The sequence below is a fragment of the Hyperoodon ampullatus genome, assembly GCF_949752795.1.
Source record: "Hyperoodon ampullatus genome assembly, chromosome: 3".
Lineage (NCBI taxonomy): Eukaryota > Metazoa > Chordata > Mammalia > Artiodactyla > Ziphiidae > Hyperoodon > Hyperoodon ampullatus.
The window spans coordinates 139,519,099-139,534,363 of NC_136916.1; the positions used below are offsets into that span (position 1 = coordinate 139,519,099).

The 15,265-nt window shown below is 36.5% G+C and overlaps 1 protein-coding gene across 2 annotated transcripts in view; it reads left to right on the top strand.

Moving 5' to 3' along the window:
* Positions 1 to 15,265, top strand: part of MNAT1 (MNAT1 component of CDK activating kinase) — a 220,335-nt gene that overhangs the window by 71,597 nt on the left and 133,473 nt on the right. The window contains exon 6 of one of the 2 annotated variants that reach the window (XM_079699958.1): positions 2,597 to 2,722. The exons of the other annotated variant lie outside the window; for it this stretch is intronic. Coding sequence (XP_079556084.1) covers positions 2,597 to 2,722 — 126 coding nt within the window. The remainder of the gene's footprint in view (positions 1 to 2,596; positions 2,723 to 15,265) is intronic. 2 annotated transcript variants of the gene reach the window in all.

The following is a 15,265-nucleotide window of genomic DNA, read 5'->3' on the forward strand; positions in this document are numbered from 1 at the left end:
ATATTGTTTGCCAGATGGCTTGCTTTAAGTCAGTTAAAATAATCTTTTAAAAATGGTCATTATAAAACTTTTAATGAGTATTACAGGTAGTCTTAATTAAAATTTCTTTAAATATTAAGCAGTGTACCTTCAGGCAATCAATGTAGCTTAGGGAACCTTTCAGGGTAAAAATTGAAAGCTAAGAAGAATGAAATAACTTGAAAGGCTGAATCTGCATTTTTTGTGTTTCTGAGAGCATGTATGTTTCCCATAGTTTATTTTACTCTGTAGATTTTTTTTTTGTTGTTAGAACTCCTGCTTATTTCTAGTTTAACTTTTTTTTTTAATTTATTTTTGGCTGCGTTGGGTCTTCGTTGCTGTGCGCGGGCTTTCTCTCTAGTTGCAGAGAGCGAGGGCCACTCCTTGCTGCGGTGCACGGGCTTCTCACTGTGGTGGCCTCTCTTGTTGCGGACTACAACTTCAGTAGTTGTGGCACACGGGCCCAGCAGCTGCGTCTGGCGGGCTCCAGAGCACAGGCTTAGCAGTTGTGGTGCATGGGCCCAGCTGCTCCGTGGCATGTGGGATCCTCCCGGACCAGGGCCTGTACCTGCGTCCCCTGCACTGGCAGGCGGACTCTTAACCACTGCATCACCAGGGAAGTCCCTCTAGTTTAACATTTACAAAGATTTTCAGGCTCCAAAGTTTTGATTGCTAAAGTGGAGTACAGCAGATTTAAAGTAAATTGTATTGCCTTAGTATCAAAATTAGTTTTAGCTTTCTAGAATGTTTATTTTTATTAAATTTCAACTGTTTTATCAAGACATTTTAATATTCTGGTTCTTTTATGTGAAGGTGAAACCAGGATTAAAACAGGCAAAGTATTGATTAGCAACTTTTTTGAAGTGCACACATTGTCTTACTTTTACATGAGAACTTTTACTTTTTAGGGTAAGTACCAGGTATGGAATTTGAATTCACTTAGAGTATTAATTAGGAAACAATGATTTAGCATTTTAGCCAAGGAAATTTATTTTTCTTCTGTTAGTTTTTACATATGAAAAGGTAGTTAGAGATTTTAAAAGATATTTTGGGCCACCGCCCATTTAAAATGTTCTTTAATTTTACATTTTATTATAAAATTCCTAATGGAAATAGGAATAGCTGCAGGAATTTACAGCAATACTACTATTAATGCATTACTAATGCTTTGTTGTAGAATATGAAAGGTAGTCAAGTATGTTGTCATAGTGTATTTTATTCATCCTCCTTCATTATTGCTAAAGCCATGTCTTGAGAATTTTGATCCTTAATAAAGTTCTATTTTATAAATAAAATTTGTGTTTCTCCATTTACTTTTAAAAGTTTTAATCTTTGTAACATTTGCTCTTGCATGGCACTTCTGTTACAAAGTTTTGAGATACAGATTTATTCTAGGACGATGCTGTGGAAATAAATGGCTTGTTACTTGAATTTCTTCTGTACTATAACTTTTAAACAAGTCCTTTAAATATATTAATTAGCCGTATTTGTGCCCCAAAATATTAAGTTGTTGCTTTTGGAAAGAAAATTAGATTCTGCTATATCTTTACTTTTTTATACTATGAAATGTGTAACAATATAGTTTTCTCAGGATTAAATTCTGGGTAGTTACTATTTTAAAACTCTGTAGGCCTTTTGAAGACTGTTTTCGTAGGTCACCTTGGTATAGGAGATTGAAATGTGTTTGTACCTTCATTTTTGTTTACAGATATAGAAAGTAGTATGTGTCTTTGCATATGTTTGTATATGATCTCCTTCCTTCCTGGTTTCCTTTTGCATGTGTTTCTGTGTTCTTATTTAACTGACAGCTCAGAAAGGAAAATGTCTGGATACATTTAGTTTAGATCTTAGCTCTGCATCACTTTAAACATGTGAGAAGACTTCATGTTAAACAGAATAAATGACAGTCTACGTATAAGAGTTAGTAATTTGTTTGTGTTATTAATATGTGTGTGTACAGATTTGTGTAAATAGTGGCCCTGATTTAGTATCAATATAAGATATTAAAAGTGTTTACTATTATTTTGTTAATTAAAAAATTTATAAAGATAAATTATTTATAAAAATAAGTCAGTAAAGGAGAAAATATTGATAAATGTCTTTTGATTGTACTTAACAATCATTCCATTGTGCAAAACAGAGCAAGGATCATTTCCAAACGGCCTCAGGTGAAATCTAATGGGAAACAATTTCAGACTGGTCTGAATTCACTGGTAAAAAAGAAATGTGTCTTAGATAAACATCTGATCTAAGTTATAGTACTTTGTACTACTCTTTTTGTGATTAGCTTCTAATTTTTTTATTTTAATAAATATGGTTGGTTTTGCTAGATGAAATAAGACCCTATTATATTGTCTTTAATGTGGATTTTATAAAAATCCTTTTTTGTAGGTTATTTTGATTTATGAGTCTAAAGCAGCCTTTTCTTATTATGGAATGTTAAAGTTTTTTGTAAAGTGTTCTCCATAAAGTGAATACCTAGGTTGACATCAAATGTTTATGGAAAGGCATAATTTAAAATAAAAGACTCATTGCTTTTATTTTTAACTTTCACATTGCACTTTAACTTTTCTTGCAGGAGAGTTCTGATCTCCCTGTTGCTCTACTTTTGGCTCAGCATAAAGATAGATCTACCCAACTGGAAATGCAACTTGAGAAACCTAAACCTATAAAACCAGTGACATTTTCCACAGGCATCAAAATGGTAAGCTGTATTTTAATCACTTGTTTGGAAGATATATTTCAAGGATTATAGTTTATAATTTTATATTGATTTTTACAGATAAACTGGGAGGTTCCGATATTTAAGAACAGTGTCTGATCTAGGCTACATGTCTAGAAATATAAATATGTGCATTGTAACAGGAAAGTGAAAAATAATAAATAAATAATTTACAAAGTATGCAACACAGTTTTGTTCTATATGGTATTGAGTTTGTATGTGTTTTATTATTCTACATAAGTTTTTAAGCTTGTGGTGTAGAAAAACTTCCTTAAAAGAAAATGCAAACTTCTCGTTTCTGGTATGGCATGTAAGAAGCTTGGAAGTTGCCACTCCATCCTGACAACAAGTAAAAACCTGAACACACTGAAAAATCAACAACTTTTTTAGTAGAGAGAGGTCACAAAGCAGACCACTGCCCTTAAAATTGGAGAGACCAGCAGAGACTACAGTGAATCACAGTTCACCAGAGCAGCAACCTTGTTGGAAGCCAGTGCTGGTGTAGGGAAACCTGAATTGGTTGACAAATTGCTGGAGGTTCAGTGTGGGCAACTCTGAGAGTTAAAAACTCCAGGGAAACCAGTCATCAGAGGCCCCACACTTTTGTGAGTCTTACCTGTTGCGTCTCTACCAGATTCTCTCAGTGAATATCAGAAAAATCCCCTCATGCTTTTGATAGAGGAAGGGGAAAAGGAACCATTTTGAAATATGCCAGAGTATTCTGTTCCTCCTAACAAGGCTTGCCCTTAGGATAAACTATTTCACCAGAGCCTAACCTGCTGAAGTTTTATCAGAGGCTAACTGATGTGGGTGAAGGGAAATATCCAACTATAGCTGCTCAAGTCTTCTATGTTGGAGAAGGGAAATACACAACTTCAGCTCACTCTAGCCATCCTGTTCCACCTGAGGGGAGGGAGATGGATTGAGAAGTGTGTGTGTGAAGTTCATAGTCCAGAAGCACAGGCTTTCTAAAAGACTGAGATCTTATCATAAGACTGTAAATTGTTCAGCCATCCCCCCACACCTTACCACCATATTACTAAAGACCTGTTTACAGCAGTTCATTTTAAAAAGTGTATCATGCCTGGCTGTCAAAAAAAAATTTATAAGACATACTAAAAGGCAGAAAACACAATTGGAAGAGACAGAGCAAGCATGAGAATCAGAATTAGATATGGCAGGGGTGTTGGAATTATCATACTTGGAATTTAAAACAACTGTGATTAATATGCTAAGAGTGCTAATGGATAAAGTAGACCACATGCAAGAAGAGATGGGCAATGTAAGTAGAGAGATGGAAGTTCCAAGAAAGAACCAAAAAGAAATGCTAGAGAAAAAAAAACACTGTAACGGAAGTGAAGAGTGCTTTTGATGGCCTTATTAGTAGATTGGACATGCATGAGGAAAGAGTCTTGAGCAAGAGGATGTATCAGTAGAATTCTTGGAAACTGAAAACCAAAGAGAAAAAGCCCAGAATAAAAAAACCAGAACAGAAGAACAGAATATCCAAGGACTGTGGGGTGACTACAAAAGGTGTAACATAAGCATAATGGCAATACCAGAGAAGAAAGAAAGGAACAGAAGAAGTATTTGAAACAGTAACGACTGAGAATTTCCCAAAATCAACACCAGACATCAAACCAAAGGTCCAGGGAGCTCAGAGAATACCAAGTAGGATAAATGCCAAAAAGATCCTTATACCTAGGCATATTATTTTCAAATAACAGAAAATTGAAGGTAAAAAATCCTGAGGAAACCAGAGGGGGAAAAATCCCTCACTTATAGAGGAGCAAAGATAAGAATTATTATCTGGCTTCTCCCTAGAAACCATGCAAGCAAGAAGAGAGTGGAATGAAATATTTAAGGTGTTGAGAGAAAAAAGCCACCAACCTAGAATAATGTACTGTGCAAAATTATCCTTTAAAAGTAAAGGAGAAATAAAAATTATCAGACAAAAACCGAGGGCATTTTTTGCCAGTAGACCATTTTTGCAAGAAATGTTAAAAGAAGTGCTTTAGAGACAAAGAAAATGATACAGGTCAGAAACTCAGATATCTAAGGAAAAGCATTGGAGAAGAAATGAATGAAGATAAAATAAAAACTTTTATTTTTCTTTTTCTTAATTGATCTAACAGATAACAGTTTAAAATAATAGTGACACTTTATTTGACTGTGTTTGCTTATGTGTATGTATATATGTATACTTCACACACATATCCTTATATAAATGAAATGAATGATAGTGATGATACAAGGGATGGGAAGAAGCAATTAGAATTATTTTGTTATTATAAGGTACTCACACTACCCATGTTTCTACTACTCAGCTATTATTTTTGAGGTTTAAAATTGCCTACTTTGTCATATGTGTGCTAACTATTAGATTATAAACATCTTGAGGGCAGAAGTTGTGTATTTTAACTTTGTATTGTATGATTGTGGGTATGTGGGTAACTGAATAATAGGAAATATTCATGATTTATTTTAAACTTACAAATGTAGGAAGTATGAACACATCTTTAAATAATTCAAAAGTAAACACTATCCATTAAGGAATTACCAGTGCTTTTGAACTAAGAGGCAGTATGGTGTAGAGGAAAGAAAAGGGGCTTGGAAAGACCCAGATACAATGGGACTAAACCCTAGCTTCACCACTCACTAGATGTGTATCTGTGGGTAAAATGTTACTTTACTCTTTTTGCATTTGTTTTTTCATTGGTAAAGTTGCGATGATTTAGCTTTACATGATTATTCGGAGGATTAAAATATGTATATAAAATGCTAAACCAAGTGCAAATGTAATTTTACAAGTAATGCTTTTTGTTGTTATTATAGTTAAATATCTAAGTGAATTACATTATAATCTCTTTATGTTGTATAGTTAGGTAATACATATTCCAGAATGTTATGTAAATGGAGTCATACAGTGTGTAGCCTTTTAGGTCTAGCTTTGTTAAGTTAGCAACATGCATTTGAGATCATCCATGTTGCTGCATGTATCAATAGTTGTTCCTTTTGTTAAGTAATAATACCATTGTGTGGATATACCAGTTTCTTTATCCATTCCTCAGCTGAAGGACATGTGAGTTGTTTCCTTTTTTTATGATTATGAATAAGGCTGCTATAAACATTTGCTTACAATTGTGTGTGTACATACGTTTTCATTTCTCTTGGGTAAATACTACTAAGAATGAGATTGGTGATTTATATATGGTAGGGGTATGTTTAGCTTCGTAAAAAATTTTCAAACTGTTTTTCAAAGTGCCTGTACCAGTTTGCATTCCTACCGACATTGGTGAGTATTCCATTTGGTCTGCATCCTCAGTATTAAGAATTTTAGTATTTTAGGCATTCTAAACAGATGTGTAGTGGTTATCTCATTATGGTTTTCATTTGCATTTCCCTGATGACTAATGATGTTGAGCATCCTTTTGTGTGCTTATTTGCCATCATTTCATTTGACTTTAGTATTTAACTTAATATATTAGATATCTTTCCAGATAATGTTGTGACTTGTTATTTATTTTCTTTTTTCTTCCCTTCCTCTCTTTTTTATAACCTTTTGTTTGGTGAAATGTATTGCATATACACAAAGGTGCACAGAACCAAACCATATAGCATAGTGAATTATCACAAAGTGAACATCTGTGTAACCATCACACAGATAAAAGAAAAAAGTATTCACAGTGCTTTAGAAGTCATCCTCATGACTTCTCACATCTGGCTAGCACCCCATTCCTTTTCCCAGAAACAGTCACTCTTCTGTCTTTTATGGCATTCCCTTTCTTGCTCTTTTAAATAGCTTTAACATCTAAGCCTTAACCTGATTAATGTTTTGCTTGTCCAACTTATATTTGTAAGATTCATCTATGTTTTTATATATAGCTGTAGGTTTTTTTCATTTTCATTGCTGGATAATGTTCCATTAGAGGAATATACTACTATTTATCCATTCTACTGTTGATAGATGTTTGGATTTTTTTGAGTTTTGATATTATACATTATACTAACATTTTAATATATGTTTCCTGGTCACATGCACAGACATTGTTTCGTGAGTGTTTACCTAAGAGTAGAGTTACTAGGTCATAGTGATTATGTATGTTCATTTTAGGAGATACTGCCAAAACATTTTCCAAATTGATTTTTACCAATTGTACTTCTACCAACACTTGTGCTTTTCTGTCCTTTCCACTTTAAGCATTCTGACGGGTATTTAGTACTGTTTTGTGATTTTAATCTGCACCTTATTTCACTGATCACTAATGAGATTGAGCATTGGCTGTCGCATTTTGTGAAATACCTGTTCAAGACTCTTGCTCATATGTAGAAGTTCTTTATATGTTGTGGATCTAAGCCTTTTATTAGTCATATGTATAGTAAATAACTTTTGTCAATTTATGTCTTTTTTTTTCACTCTCTTAAGGGTGTCTTTTGAACTCTTTATTGTTTAACTTTCTATTATCCACCTGGAATTTTTTGTTTTCTTTTTTTGTGTGTGGTGGGAGGGAGGTGATCCAATTACTTTAATGCATGTTGAGATTTATAACTTAAGTGTGTGATGGAATACTTATTGTTTGTTATTTTAGCAAAATTCAGCATTTGGTTCAAGGGCAAGGTGAAAATTTAGACACAGTTTTTATGTGGAATTACTGAATTTATTCCATATTCCTTAATGGAGACTGACACATAATGTAGATGAAAATCTAAATGTTTATGAAGTTAAGAGTCTCTATACTGTTTGGAAAAATCATCCCTAAAATGCAGGATGAAAAGTAACATTTATTGAACACCTGTATCCCAGGGTTTGATTACATTGAACAGATGTTGGCAAGGATGCCAACACTGCTTAAGACTTTGTGACCTGTGATAGTTTCTTTTAATAAAAGGTGTCATTTTCTGTTGTTAGATCTCCATGAAATAGATGGTATTCCTATTTTTTCAGATCTGAAAACTGAGTCTCAGAGAGGATAGATTACATGTAAAAGATGGCACCGAAACTCACTCTCTTTCTATTATACCTTATTTAGTTAATGAGAATACTCAAAAACAAAACATAAATTCTATGTTAGGTGTCTTTCTAATCTGAAGGTAGCTAGGATTTCAACTATTGCTTCTAATAGTGGACTGATTGTATAGAGGGTAATCTAAGGGACAGGAGCCACCGCAATGACCTTTTCTATTCCTGATCTGCTGTACTTAAAGAAAAGTCAGACACAACAAATGAAGTTAGATATGCTGAACTTGGAGAGCATCCAAGGGAGACATATAAATTTAATTAAGCTTTATGGAAATAGATCCTTTGCCGTGTGACTGAGAAGACAGGATTTATTTATTTAGTAAATGTAGAGAAATATGAAGGGTTAAAAATTGGTGTAAAATAATTAGTATGAAATGAGGACTTAATTATTATGTATTGAGATATGTAGAGTTGAGACAGTGAATATATTTTGGTTAGGAATGTTCACAGATTGGCTGAATTTTTTGAATTATATTTCCTAGGAATTAAACTCTCAGTGAGTGGGGAAGTGCTAGGAGTACAGTACATATTAGAATTATTTATATATAATTTGTGACTTGAATATCTAAGAGAGTTCCACTTAATCACTGTTTTATGTATGAATAGGTGAAACTTTATTTTTTATATATTTTGTCCTCTCTGGGGTAATAGCTTTTTGCGCTCGTAAAGTAGGGATTGCAGCTTGGTTTCTCAGTCATTTGTTAGTTATTTTAATCTAACTGGTGCAGATTCCAACAATATAATTTTAGGACCTCTGTTTCTTTTTATTTTATAAATAATTCTAATTAAAATTTCCCCTAAAGAATAGATGTGGTTACCATTATTACATCATTCCTAGTTGAGCCAGTGAACAGACCTCAAAGTAGCAGTTTTTCGTCCCCATTTGTTACTAGCTTGTATCATTAAATATCCATATATCATATCTACAGATTTAAGTACTAAGTCTTAGTCTTTTGGAAGCACAGAAAGACACCTTGATCATGTAAAATTAGAAACCAGAATCTAAGGCTGGGAATCTGGTACTTCTTCAGTTGTGATGGTGTTCTATACTTCACTACGCTTTGGCATGCAAACTGGTAACAAACTGAGTCACAAAGATAAGCTAAGAATTGTTTTTAAGTATAGCTTTTGGTCCTTTGTTGTTGATTGCTGGAGAGCAGTAAAGGGGAGCCTGTCATTCATTGCCAAAGGCAAAAGCTGTTTGAGTATTTTACCCTTGATGTTTAAAAAAAATTTTTTTATATTATCTATGGGTAAGCCAGAAGGGAGCTCGTCTGTGACATAAATTGGCTTTTCTGTTTGCAACAAATAGGATTTAGCTATTTTCATCAAACATTGCTTATTATTCTGAACTCATCTGAAGATTAAACTCTTTGTTAACATTTGTTTATAGAAAATTGATATCCAATTGTATCTGAAATAAGAAAGTAAAAACTGTAATGAGCAATTAAATCTATTCTTAATATATAATGTTGCGCTTTGGTAGCAAATCAAATTGTAGAAACCAAAGAAGTAATGTGGGGGAGGACCTTCAAGATGGCGGAGGAGTGAGACGTGGAGATCACCTTTCTCCCCACAAATTCATCAAAAATACATCTACATGTGGAACAACTCTTACAGAATGCCTCCTGAACGCTGGCAGAAGACCTCAGACTTCCCAAAAGACAAGAAACTACCTATGTACCTGGGTAGGGCAAAAGAAAAAAGAAAAAACAGAGACAAAAGAATAGGGATAGGACCTGCACCTCTGGGAGGGAGCTGTGAAGGAGGAAAAGTTTCCACACATTAGGAAGCCCCTTCACTGGCGGAGACGGGGTGGGTGAGCAGTTGGGGAAGCTTCGGAGCCACGGAGGAGAGCACAGCAACACAGGTGCAGAGGGCAAAGCGGAGAGATTCCTGCACAGAAGATTAGTGCTGACCAGCACTCACCAGCCTGAGGGGCTTGTCTGCTCATCTGCCAGGGCGGGTGGGGTCTGGGAGCTGAGGCTCGGGCTTCAGAGGTCAGATCCCAGGGAGAGGACTGGGCTTGGCTATGTGAACACAGCCTGAAGGGGGCTAGTGCTCCACAGCTAGCTGGGAGGGAGTCCGGGGAAAAAGTGGGAAGGAGTCTGGAAAAAGTCTGGAACTGCCTAAGAGACAAGCGACCATTGTTTCAGGGTGTGTGAGGAGAGGGGATCCAGAGCACTGCCTAAACGAGCTCCAGAGATGAGCTTGAGCTGCTGCTATCAGCGTGGACACAAGGCTGCTGCTGCAGCCACCAAGAATCCTGTGTGCAAGCACAGGTCACTACCCACACCTCCCCTCCCAGGAGCCTGTGCAGCCCACCACTGCCAGGGTCCCGTAATCCAGGGACAACTTCCCCAGGAGAACACACGGCATGCCTCAGGCTGGTGCAATGTCATGTTGGCCTCTGCTGTTGCAGGCTCGCCTGGCATTCCATACCCCTTCCTCCCCACCAGCCTGAGTGAGCCAGAGCCCCCTAAACAGCTGCTACTTTAACCCCATCCTGTCTGGGTGGGAACAGATGCCCTCAGGTGACCTACAGACAGAGGTGGGGCCAAATCCAAAGCTGAACCGCAGGAGCTGTGCGAACAAAGAAGAGAAAGGGAAATCTCTCCCAGCAGCCTCAGGAGCAGTGGATTAAATATCCACAATCAACCTGATGTAACCTGTATCTGAAGAATACCTGAATAGACAACAAATCATTCCAAAATTGAGGCAGTGGACTTTGGGAGCAACTGTAGACTTGGGATTTGCTTTCTGCATCTAATTTGTTTCTGGTTTTATGTTTATCTTAGTTTAGTATTTAGAGCTTATTATCATTGGTAGATTTGTTTATTGATTTGGTGGCTCTGCCTTTTTTTTAATATGTGTGTGTATATATATATATATATATATATATACACATACATATTTTTTTCCTTCTTCTCTTTTTTGTGAGTGTGTACGTGTATGCTTCTTTGTGTGATTTTGTCTGTTTAGCTTTGCTTTTATCATTTATCCTAGGGTTCTGTCCATGCTTTTTTTTTTTTTGCAGTACGCGGGCCTCTCACTGTTGTGGCCTCTCCCGTTGTGGAGCACAGGCTCCGGACATGCAGGCTCAGCGACCATGGCTCATGGGCCCAGCCGCTCCGCGGCATGTGGGATCTTCCTGGACCGGGGCATGAACCCGTGTCCCCTGCATTGGCAGGCGGACTCTCAACCACTGCGTCACCAGGGAAGCCCTTTTTTTTTTTTAAGTGTAGTTTTAGTGCTTATTGTCATTGCTGGATTTGCTTCTTGGTTTGGTTGCTCTCTTCTTTCTTTCTTTTTTCTTAATTTTAATAATTAAAAAAATTTTTTAAATTATTTTAATTTAATTTTCTTTCTTTTTTTTTTTTTTCTTCTCCCTTTTCTTCTGAGCCATATGGCTGACAGAGTCTTAGTGCTCTGGCCAGGTGTCAGGCCTGAGCCTCTAAAGTGGGAGAGTTGATTTCAGGATATTGGTCCACCAGACACCTCCTGGCCCCACCTAATATCAAACAGTGAAAGCTCTCCCAGAGATCTCCATCTCAACGCTAAGACCCAGCTCTACTCAGTGACCAGCAAGCTATAGTGCTGGACACCCTATGCCAAACAACTAGCAAGATAGGAACACAACCCCACCCATTAGCAGAGAAGGTGCCTAAAATCATAATAAGTTCACAGACACCCCAAAACACACCACCGGACGTGGTCCTGCCCACCAGAAAGATAAGATCCAGCCTCATCACCAGAACACAGGAACCAGTCCTCTCCACCACGTAGCCTAAACAACCCACTGAATGAACCTTACCCATAGGGAGCAGACACCAAAAACAACGGGAACTATGAACTTATAGCCTGCGAAACGGAGACCCCAAACACAGTAAGTTAAGCAAAATGAGATGACAGAGAAATACACAGCAGATGAAGGAGCAAGGTAAAAACCCACCAGACCAAACAAATGAAGGGGAAATAGGCAGTCCACCTGAAAAAAATTCAGAGTAATGATAGTAAAGATGATCCAAAAATCTTGGAAATAGAATGGAGAAAATACAAGAAATGTTTAGCAAGGACCTAAAGAACTAAAGCACAAATAAACAATGATGAACAACACAATAAATGAAATTAAAAATTCTCTAGAAGGAATCAATAGCAGAATAATGGAGGAAGATAAACGGATAAGTGACCTGGAAGATAAAATAGTGGAAAACTACCACAGAGCAGAATAAAGAAAAAAGAATGAAGAGAATTGAGGACAATCTCAGAGACCTCTGGGACAACATTAAATGCACCAACATTCAAATTATAGGGCTCCCAGAAGAAGAAGAGAAAAAAAAGGGACTGAGAAAATATTTGAAGAGATTATAGTTGAAAACTTCCCTAACATGGGTAAGGAAGTAGTCAATTAAGTCCAGGAAGCACAGAGAGTCCCATACAGGATAAATCCAAGGAGAAACACTCCGAGACACATATTAATCAAGCTATCAAAAATTAAATACAAAGAAAAAATATTAGAAGTATCAAGGGAAAAGCAAAAATTAACATACAAGGGAATCCCCATAAGGTTAAAAGCTGATCTTTCAGCAGAACCTCTGCAAGCCAGAAGGGAGTGGCAGGACATATTTAAAGTGATGAAAGGGAAAAACCTACAACCAAGATTACTCTACCCAGCAAGAATGTCATTCAGATTCAACAGAGAAATTAAAACCTTTACAGACAAGCAAAAGCTAAGAAAATTCAGCACCACCAAACCAGCTTTACAACAATGCTAAAGGAATTTCTCTAGACAGGGAACACAGAGAAGGAAAACACTTACAATAACAAACCCAAAACAATTAAGAAAATGGTAATAGGAACATACATATCAATCACTGCCTTAAATGTAAATGGATTAAGTATTCTCACCGAAAGACATAGACTGGCCGAATGGATACAAAAAAAAAGACCCGTATATAGGCTGTCTGCAAGAGACCCACTTCAGATCTAGGGACACATACAGACTGAAAGTGAGGGGATAGAAAATGATATTCCATGCCAATGGAAATCAAAAGAAACCTGGAGTAGCAATTCTCATATCAGACAAAATAGACTTTTAAATAAAGACTATTAGAAGAGACAAAGAAGGACACTACATAATGATCAAGGGATCAATCCAAGAAGAAGATATAACAATTGTAAATATTTATGCACCCAACATAGGAGCACCTCAATAGATAAGGTAAATGCTAACTGCCATAAAAGGGGAAATTGACAGTAACACAGTCATAGTAGGGAACTTTAACACCCCACTTTCACCAATGGACAGATCATCCAAAATGAAAATAAATAAGGAAACACAAGCTTAAAATGATACATTAGACAAGATGGACTTAATTGATATTTATAGGACATTCCATCCAAAAACAGCAGATTACATTTTCTTCTGAAGTGCTTATGGAACGTTCTCCAGGATAGATGATATCTTGGGTCACAAACGAAGCCCTGGTAAATTTAAGAAAATTGAAATCATATCAAGTATCTTTTCCAACCACAATGCTATGAGACTAGATATCAATGACAGGAAAATATCTGTAAAAAATACAAACACATGGAGACTAAAACAATACACTACTAAATAACCAAGAGATCACTGAAGAAATCAAAGAGGAAATAAAAAAATACCTATAAACAAATGGCAATGAAAACAAGATGACCTAAAACATATGGGATGCAGCAAAAGCAGTTCTAAGAGGGAAGGTTATAACAATAAAATCCTACCTCAAGAAACAAGAAACATCTCAAATAAGCAACCTAATGTTACACCTAAAGCAATTAGAGAAAGAAGAACAAAAAACCCCAAAGTTAGCAGAAGGAAAGAAATCATAAAGATCAGATCAGAAATAAATGAAAAAGAAATGAAGGAAACAATAGCAAAGATCAATCAATAAAATAAAAGGTGGTTCTTTGAGAAGATAAACAAAATTAATAAACCATTAGCCAGACTTATCAAGAAAAAAAGGGAGAAGACTCAAATCAATAGAATTAGAAATGAAAAAGGAGAAGTAACAACTGACACTGCAGAAATGCAAAGGATCATGAGAGATTACTACAAGCAACTATATGCCAATAAAGTGGACAACGTGGAAGAAATGCACAACCTGCCAAGACTGAACCAGGAAGAAATAGAAAATATAACCAGACCAATCATAAGGATTGAAATTGAAACTGTGATTTAAAATCTTCCAACAAACAAAAGCCCAAGACCAGATGGCTTCAGGCGAATTCTGTTGAACATTTAGAGAAGAGCTAACACCTATCCTTATCAAACTCTTCCAAAATATAGCAGAGGGAGGAACCAAACTCATTCTACAAGGCCACCATCACCATGATACTAAAACCAGACAAAGATGGCACACAAAAAGAAAACTATAGGCCAGTATCACTGATGAACATGGATGCAAAAATCCTCAACAAAATACTAGCAAACAGAATCCAACAGCACATTAAAAGGATCATACACCATGATCGAGTGGGGTTTATCCCAGGAATGCAAGGATTCTTCAGTGTACACAAATCAATCAATGTGATACACCATATTAACAAATTGAAGGATAAAAACCATATGATCATCTCTATAGATGCAGAAAAAGCTTTCAACACCCATTTATGATAAAAACTCTCCAGAAAGTAGGCATAGAGGAAACTTTCCTCAACATAATAAAGGCCATATATGACAAACCCACAGCCAACATCGTTCTCAATGGTGAAAAACTGAAACCATTTCCTCTAAGATCAGGAGCAAGGCAAGGTTATTCACTCTAACCACCTTTTTTTTTTTTTTCTTTGTGGTACACGGGCCTCTCACTGTTGTGGCCTCTCCCATTGTGGAGCACAGGCTCCGGACGCGCAGGCTCAGCGGCCGTGGCTCAGAGGCCTAGCCGCTCCGTGGCATGTGGGATCTTCCTGGACCAGGGCACGAACCTGTGTCCCTTGCATTGGCAGGCAGACTCTCAACCACTGCGCCACCAGGGAAGCCCCCACTCTCACCACTATTATTCAACATAGTTTTGGAAGTCCTCGTCACAGCAGTCAGAGAAGGAAAAGAAATAAAATGAATCCAAATTGGAAAAGAAGAAGTAAAGCTGTCGCTGTTTGCAGATGACATGATACTCTACATAGAGAATCCTAAAGATGCTACCAGAAAACTACTAGAGCTAATCAATGTATTTGGTAAAGTAACAGGATACAAAATTAATGCACAGAAATCTCCTGCGTTTCTATACACTAATGATGAAAAATATGAAAGAGAAATTAAGGAAACAGTCCCATTTACTGTTGCACCAAAAAGAGTAAAAGACCAAGAATAAACATACCTAAGGAGACAAAAGACCTGTATGCAGAAAACTATAAGACACTAATGAAAGAAATTAAAGGTGGTACAAACAGATGGCGAGCTATACAATGTCTTGGATTGGAAGAATCAACATTGTGAAAATGACTATACTATCCAAAGCAATCTACAG